Consider the following 21,220-nt stretch of genomic DNA (forward strand, 5'->3'; position numbering starts at 1 on the left):
ACATCCTACGTCATAAAAAAAAAAAAAACTGTAAAATTGCTTGCAACCAGGTGAGTGTTTTAGGCATTTTATGAGATAGTGCATTTTGGATATTTTCCATGGACCATGACATATGGGCATGTTTTATGATTTTTTCTCCATTCTAGGATTTTTCTACTTCTCTACTTTTTCTCAATTCGCACGAGTTGAGGGTTATTTTTGTTATTTTTCATGAGACATTTTCTGATATTTTTCCTTTTTTGGAATTTTCTATTTTCGCAATTTCACAATGTTTGATGTGATGAAAAGCGTAATTTTTTATTCTAATTTTAATAATTCTCTCAATTTTCGTGAAATAAGAGCATTTTGGTCATTTTTTCACTAGAGGGGGGCTGCTTGATTAGAGCTTTGAAGTTCTACTCAGTTTGAGAAGAATTCTTAGGTAGGCTTTTCTGATGTGGGTGTGACTTTGGGTGAATCTCGGGGTAATCCTAATCCTCTCGACTAACTCAAGTTTTCGGAGTGGAAGCCAATAGTTAAGTGGAATTAAGGCCTTACTACGTCCCCAAAGTTAGTCTCCAATGCGACTGAACTCACCTCAGAATGATCTCAACCCCTGGCATTGAAACATAGGCAAAACTACTGAAAACCTCCTAAGTATCAACTAGACTCCCGTAAAAAAATTTCTTAATTACCAATATCACTTTCATCTACCTTTAATAAGTTTTAATTCCCCCCCCCCCCCCCCCCCCCCAACATCAAATTTACCCTTAATTTAAGCAAAGGTTACTTTCGATGGGGTGGAGCCATCAACTCTGCTATAGACTGGCACGAGGCCCACCACTTACACCATGTTTTGATGGGTTGTCCCTAAAACCCTTCTCAAACCCATGATTCAGATGAGGCCCGCGGCCCCGCCATTCTAGTTCATGTTTTGACGTGGTTTGGCCTACCCAAGGTTTTAAATTTAGTTCGAAATCCGGAATCGAAACCACCGAAATCCAAAATCGACGAAACGTACAAAATTTCGGCTGAAATTTCAGGAAAAATATTATTTTTTATATCCTTTACTAAACTTCAGTCTAAATTTCAGCCCAAAAAAACAGAAATTTTGAGGCCCTTTACCGAATTACGGCAGAAATTTTGGGATTTCGGCTGAAATTCCAGTTTCGGTGGCGACCGAAATGTACCCCGAAACCGAAATTTAAAACCTTGGGCCTACCATATGCACCAAACCCATGAATAGGTGCGGGCCCACGATTTACACCAAATATATCAATGTGGTCGGCAGCTTTTCATATTTTGATGCGTGGGGTCGAGATAGAGGGAGAGACTTTTCAAAGATTATTGCTTGAAATATATTTCTAGAGGAAGTCTAAACTGAAGGGAGCTCTTGCAAAAATGAGGTGAAAGGGCTCCCCCATTGGCTGCACATCACCATCATGTTTGACTTTTCATCTCTTATTAATGCATGATGGTGATGTGTAGCCAATAGGAGTGCCCTTCAGTCTAGAATTCCTCATATTTTTCTAATATACTATCAATAGAGGGAAATATTTTCTAACTAGCATTCCAAATTAAGAAAAGGGAAATGTTGTCAGCACTACTGTTTTTTATGAGGCCACTCCTTACTTTATTAAAAGTACGGTATGGCCCGCACCATAGGATGATCCAAACCGTCTATTAGAAAATTCTATGTTTATTTGGTAAATAAGTTTTGACGTAGGTTTTTTTAGTAGGGACAAATAAGTAAATTTGCCGCTTATAACTTATATAACTTATATAAGACGCACTTCCCATGTATCAGAAACTCAGAACATTCTTCGTCTTTGCCAGGGCAAATCAAATCCAGAGAGCGCACGTCTCTATTCATCAGTACTCACAAATCCATCCTTTATAATCTTTATTATTCATACATCTACCTTCAGAAACCCTAAACATTGTTCTCACCATGCCTCCTTTCTCTTCCACCATTGCAAATCAGATTCGCTTTTTGCTGGATAACGTGAACGATTCCAATTACGACTCAATCTTTCACGAGTTATGCCAGGTTTGCAAAACCCTAGATAAAACCTATATACTCTATCTCTCTCTATATCCTCTTGCATTATCTGTAAAGCCTAGATATTGTTTTTGTCTGTTTACTTATTCTACTATTCAGAACTATTCGTTTGATGCATCATCTTTTCGGACATTAGGTTTTGCAAAATGTTTTATCAGTAATCGGATCGGACCAATCGATCATTTTGGTTTTCTTGAAAATTGAATGTCTTGTAATAGGACAATATCATTCTTCAAAGTCCTTTCGCACAATACCACAACAAAAAATAGCAAGGCATTGGCTTGGATTGTTCCCATTCCCACCCTCCGAGTAGCGACATTTTGCTGGGCTCCCTTATTTGATTACTCATTTACTCCAATACCCATGTTATTATTCATACAAGGAAAATCATATTTGCAATCAGATGTGAAATGCTTTGGAATGATAACGAATCTGCAACACATGTATTTATGCATTGTAGAATTGCTCAGATGATATGGTGTGGCATTCTTAAGTGCTGACACAATATGGATATCATAGAATCAATGAGATACCTCATAACCAGGTTGTGGATGAAGAAGCTCGGTAAAAGAGGTAAATTCTTTGGTGATTTGTTCCTTATGCTGTTATGTGGGGAATCTGAAAGTAGAAGAACTTATGGATCGTTGAGGGTAGAGTAACAATCCCGTTTTGTTCCGTTTTGTCCCTTTTCAGCTGAAACACAGGATTGAAACATAGGATTTTGTTCTGTTTTGTCCGAAACAGGGCAATGTGTCATCCCGTTTCGTTCGGGGTTTCATTCCCTTCCTCTCTTCCTCTTCCCTCTTCTTAGTTGTGTGACGAAGAACCAGAGAAATACAGGGAACTGTGTATTTACATGCAAAGTTATTTTAGTAATCCATTTACTTAAGATTTACCTGTTAATAGGGGATACCCCCTTTTGGATTTATTAAAAACAGTTTCAAGAACCAATTCTAATAGGATAAAAAGTCAGAAGTTCTAGCACAAAATCCCGACCTTTTATGGTCATTCGAGATTGGGTCAAAATCTTAATTTCTAAACGATGGCGTATTTTGTCAATTTTAAAATTTCAGAAATTCTATCATGCCCAAACATTATTAAATTCCAAAGTCCGGTAAAAAATCATTTCATAATTTGGTCTCTAAATTTTTTTCATCTAGTCTCCATTGGTAGCATCTTTTCCTAAACGAAATGCCGAAACGTTCCGTTTCACTGACAAAAACGAAATAACGAAAGAAACGGAATCGGCAACTAAGCATGGGACGGATTGAGTCCATCTAAAAAGAATGTGAGATGGAGTCCTCTTCCTACCAATTCAGAGAAATTCAATTTCGACTGAAGCACTAGAGGTAATCATGGTCCAACCGGAAGTGGGCTGGTTTTAATAAGTGATATGGGTGAAATTCTCATTTGGTTCTCCGACCCCTATTGGAGCTGCTAACTCTAACGTGGTAGTCGTGAAGTTTCTCCTCAAAGGTTTAAAGATCATCTCAATCAATATGGGAGGCATATTTGGACTGAGATCAAGCTAATTTCATCGCATGAGCCTCAAGGGGGATTTGCAAATCATATAATGTAGTTCATTGACGTTTTAGCTAGGATGGAATCCAGCCTCACTCTTATTCGTCATCTAGCTAATAGTATGGATATCAATCATATTAACTAGTGCATTATCTCCTGAGACAAAGTGAGGAAGGAATTAAGGGAATCGGGAGTGGCAATTTTCAAGGATGCAAGAACAAGACCAAACAAGCAAAATCCATCTAAAAAATTGATCAGCTAATTGGAGAAAAAATCAGCTGATTATCTCAAGCTCAATTATGAGAGTCCTTTTTTTGATATATGTGGACATGGTGATACTGGTTACAAGACCATACGGTTTCAAATAAACGCCGAAAGAAACAGAATCAGCAACTAAGCATGAAACGGATTTAGCCCCTCTAAAAAGAACGTGAGATGGAGCCCTCTTCCTCCCAATTATGTGAAATTCAATTTCGACGGAAGCTCTAGACGTAATCATGATCCAATTGGAAGTGGGCGATTTGGGTGTCATTCTCATTTGGTTCTCCGATCCCTGTTGGAGTTGCTAACTCTAACGAGGTAGACGTTAAGTTTCTCCTTGAAGGTTTAACTGCAGGGCGTATTTGGATTGAGGGCAAGCTAATGTCATCTCATGGGCCTCAGGGAAAAGCGACAATCCATGGGGAATTTGCAAATCATATAATGTTAGATCAAAGATGTTTTAGGTAGGATGGAATCCAGCCTCAGTCATTCGTCGTCTGGCTAACAGTATGGATATCAATCATATTAACTAGTGCATTAGCTCCTGAGACAAAGTGAGGAAGGAATTAAAGGAATCGGGAGTGGCGATTTTCAAGGATGCAAGAACAAGACCAAATTAAGCAAAATCCATCTAAAAAATTGATCAACCCATTGGTAGAGCCTCCAGCCGATTGTCTCAAGCTCAATTATGAGTCCTTTTTTCGATAAACATGGACATGGTGTTACCGGTTACAAGACCATATGGGTTTAGAGGTGCAACTCGGGTCGGGTTGGCTCGGGTTGAGGCCAACCCGAACCCGACCTGAGCAACCATTTGCTCAACCCGACCTGACCCGACCCGACCCGAGTTCCAACCTGACAAGGCTCGACCCGACCCGACCCGAGGAACCCTTTTTGCCAACCCGACCCGACCTGACCCGAGATTTAAGGTTAAAAAATAAAAAAATTATTAAAAATGTCGGGTTCACTCGTGTCGGGTTGCCCAAGCCCTCAACCCGAACCTGACTCAAACTCAACCCTGGTTGAGAAAACCCAAACCCGAGCCCAAACCCGACCCGAACTCAACCCAACCTGATTTTTTCCGGGTTGAACCCGCCCGAGTTGCACCCCTATATGGGTTCACAGAAACGACTAAAGAAACGGAATCTGCAACTAAGCATGGGACCCAAGGGTAGAACAATGCCGGTCTATAATGCCACACTTCAGAAAGGCCCTAGGGGGTCCTTCACTTAATTGTGTGAGCCCTACTCCTTCCCCCCTGCCCGCTGATCAGTTGAATCCAATGCTTGAGAACGCAGGCTTTGAGGATTGAGCCCATCTAAAAAGGATGTGAGATGGAGCCCTCTTCCTCCCAATTCTGTGAAATTCAATTTCGACGGAAGTTCTAGAGGTAATCATGGTCCAACTGGAAGTGGCCAAGTCTTAATAAGCGATATGGGCGACATTCTTATTTGGTTCTTTCACCCCTATTGGAGTTGCTAACTCTAACGAGGTACACGTGAAGTTTCTCCTTGAAGGTTTAAAAATCATCTCGATCAATCGGGGAGGCATATTTGGATTGAGGGCGAGCTAATGTCATCTCATTGGCCTCAAGGGAAAATGACAATCCATGGGGATTTGCAAATCATATAATGTAGATCAAAGCCGTTTTAGCTTGGATGGAATCCAGCCTCACTCTCATTCGTCGTCTGGCTAACAGTATGGATATCAATCATATTAACTAGCGCATTAGCTCTTGCGACAAAGTGAGCAAGGAATTAAGGGAATCGGGAGTGGTATGTTCAAGGATGAAAGAACAAGACCAAATTAAGCAAAATCCATCTAAAAATTGATCAACTAATTGGTAGCACCTCTTGCTGATTGTCTCAAGCTCAATTTTGAGTCTTTTTTTCAATAAACATGGACATGGTAATACTGGTTACAAGACTATAATATGGGTTCAAAGATCCTGTGCTTGTACGAGCACTCCTACAATTTGCGATAATTTAGTCTTTTTTATCTTGGACAAATAATACTGAGAGGCAAAAATCGTTGCTTAAGTAAACTTAATTCTACAGAGGCTCTCCAAAACTACGAAGTGCTTGGCAGAACGTGTGATCCTATCTCTTAATAACTCCCTACAATCCATGCATTTATTCAGTAAATCCACTGAAAATGGATGGTATTTTGTGTTCATCACTCTAGCAAGCAAATGGATGGTACTTTTTGTTCATCACTCTAGCAAGCAAATGAATGGTATTTGTTGTTCATCACTCAAGCAACCATATTTCTATTTTTTTTTGTGATATTTTGTGTTCACTTCTTCGTTCGAAGTCTCTAAGATAATTTAGTGGGTCACCACATGAGTTCTGAAAAATGTGTCTTTTATCCAAGGTTTTAAATCTTGGTTTTGGAGGGCGTTTCGGTCCCCACCAAAACCGAAATTTCAGAAATTTTGAACGAAATCTCTCGAAATCAATTAACGCAATATTTTATCCCCTACAAAATTCAAGCGAAATCCCTGAAATTTTGGCCGAAATTTCGTGATAATATTAAATAATGAATAAAACCCAGATTTTTGGGTGATATTCCTTAAATTTCTCGAAATTTTGTAACATTTCGAGTTTACCCAATTTCGGTTTCGGTCTCAACCGAAACCCGAAATTTCGGATTTCGGTCAAAATTTAAAACCTTGATTTTATCCAGGGGGTGTAACTAGGGTCGGATCGGGCCTGGTTGAGGCCAAACCGAAGCTGACCCGGGGAACCATTTCTCACCCCGAACCCGATCCGACCTGAGTTCCAACCCGACGAGGTTCAACCCGACTTGACACGAGGAACCCTTTTTTGTCCAACCCTAACGCGACCCGATCTGAGTTCAACCCGACCTAACCTGATTTTTTAAGCTTAGTAGAAAAAAATATGATTAAAAATGTCGGGTTTCACTCGGGTTGGGTTGCCCAAGCCCTCAACCCGAACCCAGCCCGAACTCAACCCAAACCCGAACTTGAACCCGACCCAAACTCAACCCAACCTGACCCAAATTTTTTTTTTCTGGTTGAAGCCGGCTGGTTAGGGTTGAATCGGACCCGAGTTGCACCGCTACTTATATCAATCAACATATTCTCATAGCCTTAAAACTTGCCTCGTTATCACTAATAAGCGGACGACATTTGTGTCCCCAACAAAGCCAACCTTCTCAACCGTCAAAGAAAATAAGTGTTTTGCATCTTTAACTTGTCAGACGTACGTTCTAGCTTCAATTGATTGTAGATGGACAATGCCTTAGTGATTTGGGATGTTGGTAGACAATTGGGTTATGCCTTGTGGCCGAAGGGAGGAAAGAGTATGGAGGCTGTCTATTGGCTATTGTGTGGACGCCTTGGAAGGAGAATAATAGAAGATTTTTTAAAGATCAAAGTAAAGGGGTGAGGAGACTGCATGATATTATCTTATCCTCGGTTCCTCAACGGGCATATGTCTCTAAACCAAAGAATAAATAGAGATGAGATAAGGAGGATGTTGAGTTATTGCAAATATGTTCTATTAAGAAAGCAAGATAGTTAATGGATGAAGCCCTCAATGTCACAAATTGTCAAACTAACGTTTAACGACTCTACTTTGGCATTCCTAGCCCCCTTGTATTACCAATTCTGATTGCCGTGGAGAAATAAATAGGCAATACTGGCGGGACCTGAATTTCCCAAACTAGAGCCATCAAGTTTAGTTTGAGAACTTGTAGCAGGAGGAGGGCTCCGTTTATTAACTGTCTCGCTGTTCTGAATACAACGTACATTTAATAAGTCCACAACTTTTTTTTAATGATAAATAACTCCACAACTTTCTTACCTCATCTCTAGCTTTTTAGTGAATTAATTTGGAGGCCTAGCTTCAGGAGGAATTTCTTCGATAGAGAATTGGAGGCGATTTCCTAGTTGTTAGAATTGTTAGAAGGTTGCTCCATCAAAAGATGTGGGGTTGATAGAAGAATTTGGTTATGGAACCCTTCCGGGTTTTTCTCAGTTAAATCTTTCTACTTTCATTTGGTTCCTTCTAGTGGTGAGCCCCTTTTTGCCAAGGTTTGGAAGTATCACTGTCCCCCCTCTGTCGGTTTTTTTGGTTGGGCAGTGTGTAGTGGCCGAATTCAGACTATTGAGTTCATTAGAAAAGGGGCATGTGGTTAGTGGATCATTGTCCTCTATGCTTGGAGGATGGAGAGTCTATTGACCACATTTTTATTCATTGCAGGCTAGTGAGAAAGATTTGGGGGTTGTTATTGTCGAGGTTTGGTATATGTTGGGTGTTTCCTAGTTTGATTCCTGACTTAATGAAGAGTTGGGAGTTTGTTCCGTGGAAAAAGAAAGGGAAAGTGTTATGGAAAATGTCTCTCCTGGCATTGTGATGGGTTACTTGGAAAGAGAGGAATTCAAGGCTCTTTGAGGGAGTGGCTAAATCTTCTTACTGGCTCTATCTGAAAATTATAGCTTTAGTTATATCATGGGCTAAAACTCTGTCGTTGTTTCGATTTGTTTCGGCTTTTGACCTTTGGGAGGGGTGGCGTATAATTTATTTTGAAGTAGAAAAAAGACCTCAGATTATTCATAAGTGGGAAGCCCCGCCTGCAGATTTTTTCAAAATCAATTTCGATGGGTCTAGTTTGAGAAATCCGGGTCCGGCTAGTGTTGGAGGTCTGTGCAGAGATTCTTTAGGATCGACTTTATGAGCCTTCTCTGGTCCTATTGGCATAACTGATTCGACCGAAGCGGAGGTTAAAGAGGCATTCCATGGTATCAAGCATTTGGGTTCGGATCTATATGATAAGGTGATAGTGGAAGGTGACTCTTCGAATGTGATTAGATGGCTTTCGGGATTGGTGGCTTCCCCTTGGAAGTTTCTTAGTTTCTTTGAGGAGATCTCAGATTTGACTTCAGGCTCTTCTATTGTCTTTAGGCATGTTAGGAGATCAGCTAATGATGTAGTTGATTCTCTCGCTAGATCAGGAGTGGTTAGGTTGGATTTGGAGTGGTTTGACTTCCTTCCTCCGTGAGGCTTTTGTTTTTCTTCTTTTTCCTATTGTAATCCTTTTGGATAATCTCGGTTCTTTTTCAATATATCATATTACCATTTGAAAAAAAAAACATGTATTCCTGATGATTTGTGGACGCAGACACGAGTGTCGCGTCTCGACACGGACACGGAGTGTCAGACAAAGCAAACCCCCAAAATTTAGAAACGGAGACACTGTTAAAATAGAAAAAATATATATAATCATGATTTGTGGATAAAGATTTATATGTCATGTTTTAACATGGATACGGGTTGTCTGACATGGCAACATCTAAAAATCTAGAAATGGTGACACTCACATGCATATAAAATTACTCATTGCTATCATAATTTGTCCTCACGCTCACATTAAGTCTAACAGTTCTAGTAGTACATTTAAAAGTGTCCAAAGGAGTGTCGACACCTGTGTCGTGTCGGACGCGTGTGTCTGCAATAAATTCAAAGTGTCACCTACATCATAGTGTATTTCCCTTTCTATTTTATGTTGGGCTTCTTTAAAATAGAAATTTGGGTTTGTTTAGGTTTCTGAAAATCCTAAACCAATTGTTATGATTAAACTGTGGTTTTGAAAGGTATGAACTCACATTTACATACATAGATAATACATTTGTATGATTTTGCTGAACTTTTTTGTGGAGTTTATGAAGGATTGGTCATTTCATTTCTCTTTGCTTGTGATGTTCCAATGTTCCTGTGGAATACTAATTTTCTTGAAAGCCATTAAAAGAAAAAAAAAAATGTTACATATGCGGGTGGTGTGATGCTACCATATCAATAAGAGGTCTATTGTTCTTGGGTTTGTTGCTTTTAGAATAGGTATGCATGTCTATATCTCTGTGTATAATATTGTTTGAATATGATAACATAATTCATTAAAATAAAGTAGAAATTACAAAGGGGTGGCAATTTGCCAGCGAGTTGAACAAATTATTTCTGAAATTTTTGTTTGTTCAATTTTCGATTATATTTCAATTTACTGGAGACTTTTTGGCAGGAAACTAGTGTCGGAGGTGAATAATTTCTGCATAATATTTTTATTATTTTATTGTCTCTGTATTTAGATGCTTGGGTGATGTTGGTTTGGTTTGGTTAACTAGATTATTTAACAATATTTTGAAGACTAAGAAGTTGCCTGATGAGTGGAGGAAGAGTACATTTGATGCAGATTGTAGGCGGCCCATCAAATGAACGCTTTGGATCATCCAAACAATATGGGCCCACTGTGTTTTTGGTAGTGTTTGGATTCGGGTATGGACCCACATTGTTTGGATGATCCAAAGCGTTCATTTGATGGGCCCTGACATAGATAGGGTGTGCCTAAAAAATCAGCTCCATCGGATCATCCTAACCCTTCAATCTGTGGACGAACTGTCAACTGAGGGGGCCTACCTTATACAAATTGAAACTACAGGGTGTTTAGTTGTCACGTTTTAAACTATAGGGGTAGAAGTGGATGTGTCAGAAACTAGAGGGGGTGTAAATGTAATTTTCCCTTGATAAGTGGCATATTTGCCCATTAGGATTTCTAGGCATTTATTTTCCTTGTTTTAGTTTTTAGGCTTTTATTTTCCATGATATTTAGAATTAGGAATTTTAGTCTTTTAGAAATTCTTATTTTAGTAGGTTTCTATCTTTTAGGTTGTTAATTGCCTATTTATAGGCCTCTTTACAGCTTTATTGTGAACTTTGATGATTAATTGAATTGATTGAGAGCTTCTCCCCCAGATTTCTATTTCTTCCTAAATTCTTCTCTTCTACTTCTGATCTTCTCTTCTTCTTCCTCCACTTTCTTCTATTTCCCTTCCCGGTCCTACATCCTTCTCCCCTAGATTTCTATTTCTTCCTAAATTCTTCTCTTCTACTTCTAATCTTCTCTTCTTCTTCTTCTTTCTCCTCTTTCTTCTATTTCTCTTCTTGGTCCTACATCAACATTAGTACCTATTTATAAGAATAAAGGGGATATTCAGAGTTGCACCAATTGCCGAGGAATTAAGCTAATGAGTCACACCATGAAGCTTTGGGAGGGGGTAATTGAGCTTAGACTAAGAAAAGAGACTAAGGTGTCAGATAATCAGTTTGGCTTCATGCCCGGACGATCGACTATGGAAGCTATCTTCTTCATTAGGCGGTTAATGGAGAGATTTAGAGAAAATAAAAAGGACATTCATATGGTTTTCATTGATTTGGAGAAAGCGTATGATAGGGTTCCCAGGAGTGTTATGTGGTGGGTCCTTGAAAGGAAAAAAGTGCCTACTAAGTATGTTGGTGCGATTAAGGATATGTACGATGGAGCAGTAACTAGTGTCAGAACCACAGATGGAACGTCTAGTGAGTTTCCAATTACAATAGGACTGCACCAATGATCAGCTCTAAGCCCTTAACTTTTTACTCTAGTTATGGATGAGCTTACGGAGGGTATCCAAGATGAGGTGCCGTGGTGTATGTTATTTGCAGATGACATAGTATTAATCGACGAAACCAAAGCAGGAGTAAATGCGAAATTAGAGTTATGGAGAACTACTTTGGAATCTAAAGGTTTTAGACTGAGTAGGACTAAGACAGAATGTATGGAATGCAACTTTAGTAATGTAAGGAGGCCGGACGAGAGTGCAGTAACTGGACATGAGGTACCTAAGAGAGATATCTTGGCTATCTCGGTTCAATTCTACATAAGGAAGGAGAGATTGAAGAGGATGTTAACCATAGAATAAGAGCAGGTTGGTTGAAGTGGAAGCTTGCCTCAGGAGTTCTGTGCAACCGTAAAATCCCTACCAAGTTGAAGGGAAAGTTTTATAAGACAGCTGTGAGGCCCGCCATGCTGTACGGCTCAGAATGTTGGGCCACCAAGAAACAGGATGTGCATAATATGAGTGTAGCGGAGATGCGAATGCTTAGATGGATGTGCGGCCACACAAGGCTAGATAGAATTAAAAATGAAGACATTCGTAAAAAGGTGGGGGTGGCTCTAATTGAGGAGAAGATGAGAGAGCACCGCTTAAGTTGGTTTGGACATATCCAACGTAGGCCTTTGGATGCTCCGGTGAGAAGAGGCGTCTCGTGCCAAATTGATGGAGTAAAAAGAGGTAGGGGCAGACCGAAAACCACTTGGGTAGAAACAGTGAGGAAAGACTTGATAGCTAGGAACATAACATAGAACATGACCTTGGATAGGTCGAATGGAAGAAAATGATCCACGTAGAAGAACCCAACTAGAACTAGGATTAGAGCCGGGTAGATTCCTTTTACCTTCTTCATGAATTTTTTCTAAAGGATTCTTTTAGCCGACCCCAACTAGTTTGGGACAAAGGCTTTGTTGAGTTGAGTTGAGTATTGTCTATGTATTTGTTGAATGAAAGATGCTCAATTTGGTGGGGTTTCTTTATAAGCTTCTGGCTAAAGTTCTGGCAGACAGGTTGAGGAATGTTTTGCATAAGGTCATTTCTAGTAACAAATATGCTTTTATCCATGGTCATTATTAGCTTTTGGACAATGCCCCAATTGCTAATGAGGTGGTAAATAATTACTCCAAGATCAGAAGAAAATGCATATTGTGTAAATTTCCTTTTATAGAAAATGCCTATGATATCTATTGGGGCGGAGGGGATTTGGTTCTAGGTGGTGAGCTGGGATGATAAGATGCATGTTTTGTGCATGGTTCTCTATCTTGGTGAATGGTTCTCCTAAAGGGTTTTTTGAATTCTCCCGGGCCTTAGGGGCATGGTGATCCTCTCTTCCCTTGTTATTGCTGGTTGCTGAAACCCTGAGGTGGTAAATAATTACTCCAAGATCAGAAGAAAATGCATAGTGTGTAAATTTCCTTTTATAGAAAATGCCTATGATATCTATTGGGGCGGAGGGGATTTGGTTCTAGGTGGCGAGCTGGGATGATAAGATGCATGTTTTGTGCATGGTTCTCTATCTTGGTGAATGGTTCTCCTAAAGGGTTTTTTGAATTCTCCCGGGCCTTAGGGGCATAGTGATCCTCTCTTCCCTTGTTATTGCTGGTTGCTGAAACCCTTAGTAAAATATTGGATAAAAGTAGAAGCAGTGACCTCATTGAAGGATTCCATTTTGGGTCTTAGGGTGCCTGAAGTCTTCCATCGTCAGTTTGCAGATGATACTATGATTTTTAGTAAGACTGATACTGATAAAGTGCTGAAGTTTAAAGTTGTTCTACGGTACTAGGAGGTAATGATAGGGCACTTTCGGAAGTCTAAACTTCTCAGCATTCATACCACCGAAGAGGAGCAAGACATTCTGGCTGGCTTTCTTGGGTGCTCTGTTGATTAGTTTCCGACTACGTATTTCGGCCTCTCTGTGTAAGGGAAGACCAAAGAAGAGGATGTGGGAACCGATTATGAAAAGGTGGAAAGAAGATTATCTACTTGGAAGCCGAACCTAGTGTCACTAGGGTGGAGGATCACATTGATTAAGAATGTGTTGGTAAATATCCCTATGAACTTCCTCTCTCTTTTTAGGTGCCGATTGGAGTGATCAAGCATATTGAGAATATTCAGAGGAACTTTCTTTGGGGTGATTAGTAGAAAAAGAGGAAGTTCCACCTTGTTACTTGGAAGGAGGTGTGCAGACCTATCAAAGCTGGATGATTAGGGATCCAAAATTTGAGACGTGTTAATAAATCTCTGCTTGGAAGTGGTTGTGGAGGTTTGGGGAGGAAAATCACCGGCTTTGGACCCGTGTCATTGTAAGTACGCATGGTGCGTGCTCTCGTAACTGGATTTTTTTATGAGAAATTTCGGTGTGGTGATTTGACGTTGCAGAGGGGCATTCTGAGACATAATCACTTATTTCTAATAGGCATCATATATAGGGTATACAAAGGGGATTGAGTTAAGTTTTGGAAATACAGATGGAGCAAAAAGGCGGTTTTAATGGACCTATTACTACCTCTTCCTAGTGACTCTAAAATAGAAGCTTTCGTCCAAGATTACTTTCGAAGTGCGGGGAGTAAGTTTCTTGGAAGCTTAATTTCATGCGGAGTTTCTTTAATAGAGAGATTGACAGAATCATTATTCTTCTGGATATTCTTGATTCCTTATACGTCAAGAAGACTGGTAAATATTAAAAGATTTGGAACTCTTCTAGGGTTTTTTGTGTCTAGTCCTATCACAACCTAGCTCCTAGCTCTCCTTCGTCAACTATAGAACATCCCAACACCTCTTAGATTGTGTGCATTTTGGGTCTGTTTTCGAGGATAAGATCTTGATGACTGACGATTGATCATCTGCGCAACCGGAAGGTCCTCATTGTCGAGCACTGTGCATTATGCGTGGAGGCAGGCGAGTTAGTAAACCATTTATCTATTCACTGCAGGATTGCCTGGGGTGATCTTCTAAATAGTTGTTTTTTTGTGCTCTGGCCCAGGAAAGGAAGACTTTTCCATAGCCCAGTGCTCTTTGCTACTATATGGAGCCTCTAGAAGGAAAGGAATGCTCGGACTTTTAAGAATGCAACTAAAACGCCAATCTTCATCTCAATAAGATTATCTCGCTCATCATTTTCTGGGTTAGGATCTTACTCTGCTTCAAGTTTCCCTCTATCACAGATCTCAGAAGGTGTTGGAGGGAGATCTGCTCTAGCAAGGAGAGGGGTGTGACGATTTCTCCCAGATAGAGCCCTTTAGATCCAGGATTGGTGAAGTTTAATTTTGACGGCTCGAGCATTAGTAATCCTGGACTGGCTGGAGTGAGAAGAATTGGGGCCCATCGGAATCAAATATTCCAAGGATGTAGAGGTGAGGGCACTTCTCCAGGTCATTAGCATAGTGGATGATTGTGATTTGGGCAGATTTATTGTGGAGGAAAACTCTCTCAATGTTATCAGGTGGATGGTTGGGAGTAGCTCACAGTGGAGGTTCTCGGATTTTGATTGAGGGGATTCAAGATTGAGTGGCGAGGTACTTGGTTCTCTTCCAGCATATTAGCAGATTGTCTATCACTGAAGTGGATCACCTCGCCCGCATTGGAGTTGATAGGCTGAGATTGGAGATTTTTTTTGTGATGCCCCCTGATGTTCTTTGTTGAGGCGTTCGGTTCAATAAAGCTATCTATCATTGTAAAAAAAGATGTTCACACATGCCTGATCATCTATTCTGATATTCACACATGATCACCTATTCTGATATTGGTGCTCTATTTATCTTGTAGTGGCAGAGTTATATTACCATGTGAGCGATCAAGACACACGAGTTCTTATTTATAGCATATTGAAACTGTGACCAGATCTCCGTGTTACTAAACCACAGTATTTCTGACAATGTGAAGCTTAGCCTTTTGAGTAATGTTTATATTTCTTTTATATTATATCTTTAATAACTAATCTGTAATTCTGTGTTCATTGTCAGTTGGCCAAAGGTTTTTTTTTTGTTTATAATGTGGATTGAGCTTTAAGATCGCCACAATAGCAACTTGAATTTGTTGTGCAAACGGAAAAAAAAGCTTATTAGGTCATGGAAATTGAACTAGTTCATTGTTTTTTGGTGTTTTCATTTAACTTCTGCTCAGCTGAGTCATCAAATACTGCTATTCTTTGCCAACAAATGAAAAAAAGAACTTATAAGGTCATAGAATTTGAATTTAGACATTGTTTTTGGTGTTTTCATTTAACTTAAGCTCAGCTATTCAAATACTGCCATTTTTTGTAACTGTGATGTTGCACAGATATTTTCATTTGGTACTTGCTAATTTTATCTGTTTCTTCTGTGCAGTTTGTTGGGTGTGGACATGAGGGCAGCATTTTACTGCTCCAAACATGTTTAGATCAAGTGATTTTTCATGATGGGGACATGCAGAATATACCATTGAAACCAGACCTTCTCGCAGCCACCTTTAGATTCTTGATGGACAGACCAAATTTCAGTACAGTTTATTGTGAATCACTAAGAAATACTGTGATGACTGAAGGATTTCTTGGCGACCTTTCAAAGGCATTGCATTTGTCAACATCTGAGAAACTTGGTATCGGTCTTGCTTTGTCAGATTCAGAAAATCTGGATTCTAGATTAAGGGGTATGCTTAGTTGCTTTATTTAGAGATTAGTTTCTTAATTATCTAGTTCTGCTATACTTTTGTGCAATTTATTTTACTTTCCCATTACTTATTTTCTCCCTGAGTGATGTTTTGGATTTTAACTATTCATCTTCTCTCCAGGGCAGAACTTTTGCATGGCTCAGATTGAGTTGTGTTTAAATCCTACATTCGATGTTTCTCATGAGCAGATTCAGAATATTGTTATGTTTCTCTCTCGGTCCCAGGGCCTTGCCAAGCATGTTGATTCTTTTATGAAGATGTTGTCATTGATAAAGCTGAGAGAGACGCCCCCATTTGTACTAGCCCCAATGCTTATAGATGATTTATCTGAAGTCAACTCTTTGAGGTGTTTCTCTTTAAATTTCGGTCCAAAATTGTGGATTTCAGTTGGGACCGAAACTGAAATTTTCCGAAATCCGAAATCTCGGTTGAAATTTTGGAACAAATTGATTTTTTTTCAATAATATATTGTTTTTCCGAAATTTCGGCTGAAATTACCAAAATAATAAATTAATACCTTTTTTAACAGATTTCGGCCGAAATTTCGGTTTTGGCCAAGGCCGAAACTAGAACTGGAACCGAAATTTAAATCCATGATCATAACCATGAAGTTGATTAAAAATTCATGTTATGAGTCATTGTTTTGTGCTGATAGAGAAGCCTTCCCTTTTGTTTTGTGGCAGGAATTTGAATTTATTCTATGAGTGCACTGAAAATGATTTTGATGCTGTTCTAGCTGAGATAGAGAAGGAAATGAGCATGGCAGATATTATGAAGGAACTGGGTTATGGATGTACAGCTAATGCTTCAAATTGTAAAGAGATGCTGTCACTTTTTTCACCTCTGAATGAAGCCGCTCTTTCTAGGATACTTGGCACAATTGCGCGCACCTATGTTGGTCTTGAGGACAGTCAAAGCACATATGTAACATTCTCCTCTGCTCTTGGTAGCAGTTCCACTACTGATCCGTCAACTACGGACTCAATAACTCCTGATTCGTCACGCTGGAGCTCATGGAATATTGATGTCCTTGTCGATTGTATTAAGCAACTTGTAAGTATTAGAGCTTGCATTGAACTTTCCATTTTGTCATTTGTTTTGTTTCTCATTTATTGCTGGCCAAGGTTTTAAATTTCGGTTTCGGTTTTGTCCTTGGCCGAAACCGAAATTTCGGTCGAAATTGGGAAAAAAAGAATTTTATATTCCCCAATTTCAGTAATTTTGGCCGAAATTTTGGAAAATTCGTACAATTTTGAAAATAAACTTCATTTTTCCAAAATTTCCGAATTTGGGAATTTTCCAAAATTTCAGTTTCGGTCCCCACCGAAATCCTAAATTTCGGTATTTCGGCCGAAATTTAAAACCATGTTGCTGGCTATTGTAGCAATTGTAGGCAGATAAGACATAGCAAGTGTGTATAATTTGTTCTACTTCTAATTATGATTTTCCAAACTTCAGAATCCTGAAACTAATTGGACATTGGTCATGGAAAACCTGGATCATGAGGAGTTTTACTTTCCTGATGAAGAGGCGTTTTCTTTTTTCATGTCCATTTATGCAAAGGCATGCCCGGTAAGTTTCTCATCTGAACATGTGACTTTGGACCTGGAACTCTTTTTTTGTTGAAACAGTATTGAATAAATGGCTACGAACATGTCTAGGATCCTTTCCCACTCCATTCCATCTGTGGATCTGTCTGGAAGAATGCCGAAGGCCAGCTATCATTTCTAAAGTATGCCATATCTGCACCACCTGAAATATTTACATTTGCACATTCTTCGAGGCAACTGGTAAGCTTTATTATTATTATTATTATAATATTGTTATTATTATTTTTTGAATGGCAAAAAATTTCATTAAAGAAAGACCAAGATGGTCCAAAAGATATACAAAAATAAAAGAAAAAGAACAGCAGAAAGAATATACAAATATTCAAGGAGATAAGTTTCCACGCGTATATTCAAAGAATATAGAATTTATTATTATTATTATTATTATTATTATTATCATTATATTGTTATTCTGCTTGATTGATTGGCTTGGCCAACTGTTTTACAGTCATATGTTGATGCACTGCATGGAGATAAGCTTCCACGTGGAAATGCAAATCAAGCTTGGCTCTGTCTTGATCTTTTAGAGGTGTTATGTCAACTAGCTGAGAGGGGCCATGCCAGCTCTGTTCGAAAAATGCTTGAATTCCCTCTTAAACATTGTCCTGATGTCCTACTTGTTGGGATGGCCCATATTAATGTAATTTTTTGTGTGTGTGTGTTATTTCATTATTTATAGAAGACATTTCATGGTGAATGATGAGATTGTGTTCTATTCATTGCAGACTGCATTTAATCTTCTCCAGTATGAAGTTTCATCTACAGTTTTTCCCATGATAATTGGAAATGCCACGAGAAGGGGTATAATTCATTTTCTCTGGCATGTTAGTCCTAGCCTTGTCTTGCGGGGTTTTATTGCCATTCACAACACTAATCCCAACATCTTTAGTAGAATTTTCGACATTTGCCGGGAGCTGAAGGTACATTCTTTTATTCAATAATTGTTGTTTTTCATTTTCTTCATTTTGAACAAGCGAAACTCAAATTTTATTCGCAAGATGGACTGTAATGGTTGCTTACCTAAGTCAAACGTGATTCACAATTGAATTCAGGCCCACATCACTATGTGATTTAGGGTTTTTTTTTCATAAGGAAGCCACATGAGCTGTTTATATTGCAAAAACATCCTCTTAAACTTTACCATTAAAAAAACCCCATCCTCTTATACTTTAATATTACAATCGAGTCCATACAATTTACATAATCCTGAAAATGTCCTCACATTAGCCGCCCTCATTTTTGTACTTGCAAAATGACACTGCCGATTTTTTTGTTGAGAATAAAGTGCCCATAGTTTTGCAAAATGACAATAATTTCCTTCACAATGCCTTTGCCTTGTGCAATCTAGGCATATTTTAAAACTAGAGATTTCATCTCTTTCTTAGGTAAGTGTATTTTTTGAATTATGTAAAAAGCAGGGCCTTAGTTATAATTTCTAGTTGTAAGACGGTGTTGTTATAATATAGACTGTTCATGAGGACTTCCTTGCAAATACCTTGTAATTTTATCATAATATTGTCTATTAAATGATGCACATCTTATCATCTGATAACTTGCTTTCAAGTTTCAACTACATGAAAAGTAGTGGGATCAACTATATGCAATACTTAGAATATTATTTATACACGTGTTTTGCCTTAGATATAGGACTAACGATCATTAGCACATTTTATTCTTGATCAACCCTTGGTGTGTTGTCTCCATTGGCTTCCATTTATTCTTTTCTTCTGGATGGGATGTTAAGGCTTAGAGCCAAAAATGGAAAGTGGGATGTATGGATGGGCCTCGACTGAGTACATGTATGTTAGTGTTTAGAGCCAAAGATGGATAGAGGGGGTATGTATGGATGGCCACCGATTGAGTACACTCTCTTAGATATAGGACTAACGATCATTAGCACATTTTATTCTTGATCAACCCTTGGTGTGTTGTCTCCATTGGCTTCCATTTATTCTTTTCTTCTGGATGAGATGTTAAGGCTTAGAGCCAAAGATGGAAAGCGGGATGTATGGATGGGCCTCGACTGAGTACATGTATGTTAGTGTTTAGAGCCAAAGATGGATAGAGGGGGTATGTATGGATGGCCACCGATTGAGTACACTCCCTTTTCTAGGAACTTGGGAGGATTTTCTTTCCGTGCTGCATCTGCATTAAGACTGCAATTGAGGCTATTTAATTGAGTGTTTTAATTTCCAGTTAAGTCCTGTAATAAGGTAATTCTTGGACTTGGTTCGTGGGTTTCTTTTGTTAGCCTTTGGATTTAGGTTCTTGATGCGTGAACTGTGTTTATGTTGGTCTTTATTGAATTAATATAAATAAGTGATAAGCTGGTTAAGCATTACATATTAATAATGAGAAGGAAGAAATATTCAACTTCTCAGGTTTCCATTTTGACGACAGAACTGTGATTAGGGAATCATCCTTATAGTATGGGTACAGCATTGGCACTGGATTTATGGGCAGCACACTTACATTTAGCATCAAGTGTCGCTGTGTCGGACATGGGTGTGGCACCCTTTCTGAAGTGCTTAGGTAACATATGGTTTAAAGCATATAAATTTCTTAGTTGTTGTAGGACTGAAGGGGATCTCTTTAAGCCTACCCAATTGTACTCGCACCAAGTGGAAAATGGCAGGCAGACCACTCTTCATGGATATTGAAACTTAACTTTTCCGACAGAATATATCATGGGATTAAAGAAAAAGATTTCTTTTTTTTTTTTGCAACACTAAGGTCCTTTATTTCGTCAATAATCACAGCAAGTCTCCAAGGGCCTGGCGAGCGCACCTCAGTCCAAGAAATGACACCAGAGGAATCACCCTCCAATGAAAGGGTGCCACCAAGTCGATGGCAAACATCTTAAGTCTGATGAGGTTGGATTTAATGCTGTGCTTCTCTCTAACTGTGAATGCAATTCTTCCTCTGGTGCACAACTGCAATTGATACCGATGTCTTTGCTAATTTGGAACTATGGAGATTCATTTGAGGTCTCAAAAGTAATTCTTTGAATTGATGGCTTAGGGGCAATCTTTCTTCTCTATGATGGTTTCTATTTCAATACCAGGGGATGGAGCAGATGTGTTGGTCCTTTCAGTTGGAGGAATTGTCAATGTTCATTACCAAACATTTTTTTAGCTGATAAAGTAGCATTGTTGGAGTTGAGTTGAGTTGAGTTTTCAACATCTTAAGCCTGATGAGGCTGGATTTAGTGCTGTGCTTGTGCTTCTCTCTAACTGTGAATGCAGTGCTTTCTCTGGTGCACAACTGCAGTTGATGCCGATGTCTTAATGAATCAATGGAGATTCATTTGAGGTCTCAAAAAGTAATTCTTTGAATTGATGGCTTAGGGGCAATCTTTCATCTCTATGATAGTTTCTATTTCAATGCCAGGGTATAGAGCAGATGTGTTGATCCTTTTGGTTGCAGGAATTGTCAATATTTTTTTTTGAAAGATCACAATTTATTATAATATGGTTTGGACAAGGCGTCCCCATAAGCTTACAAATACTATTTATAGTCGTTGCCCTGAATCAGGCTTACAAAAAAGATGCAATTTCTATTACTTCCCTTTGGGCTCCAGCCTTTGCTAGGCTATCAGCCACTTCATTCGCCGATCGCCTACGATGTTCAATCCTCGGATCAAGAATCCTTATCAAATCCAGTATTTCCGCAACCAATTCCTGCAACTTCCAA

The 21,220-nt window shown here is 39.1% G+C and overlaps 1 protein-coding gene across 5 annotated transcripts in view; it reads left to right on the forward strand.

Moving 5' to 3' along the window:
* Positions 1-1,799: 1,799 nt before the first annotated feature.
* Positions 1,800-21,220, forward strand: part of LOC143885003 (uncharacterized) — a 137,604-nt gene continuing 118,183 nt past the window's right edge. For all 5 annotated transcript variants that reach the window (XM_077388933.1, XM_077388934.1, XM_077388935.1 and 2 more), the window contains exons 1-8: positions 1,800-2,029; positions 15,596-15,896; positions 16,038-16,263; positions 16,601-16,970; positions 17,376-17,489; positions 17,579-17,707; positions 17,976-18,167; positions 18,253-18,447. In XM_077388933.1, the coding sequence (XP_077245048.1) occupies positions 1,931-2,029; positions 15,596-15,896; positions 16,038-16,263; positions 16,601-16,970; positions 17,376-17,489; positions 17,579-17,707; positions 17,976-18,167; positions 18,253-18,447 (1,626 nt within the window). In that variant the 5' untranslated portion in view covers positions 1,800-1,930. The remainder of the gene's footprint in view (positions 2,030-15,595; positions 15,897-16,037; positions 16,264-16,600; positions 16,971-17,375; positions 17,490-17,578; positions 17,708-17,975; positions 18,168-18,252; positions 18,448-21,220) is intronic.

The sequence above is a fragment of the Tasmannia lanceolata genome, unplaced genomic scaffold (genome assembly GCF_043159265.1).
Source record: "Tasmannia lanceolata isolate RefF3 unplaced genomic scaffold, GAP_Taslan_0.1 ptg000008l, whole genome shotgun sequence".
Lineage (NCBI taxonomy): Eukaryota > Viridiplantae > Streptophyta > Magnoliopsida > Canellales > Winteraceae > Tasmannia > Tasmannia lanceolata.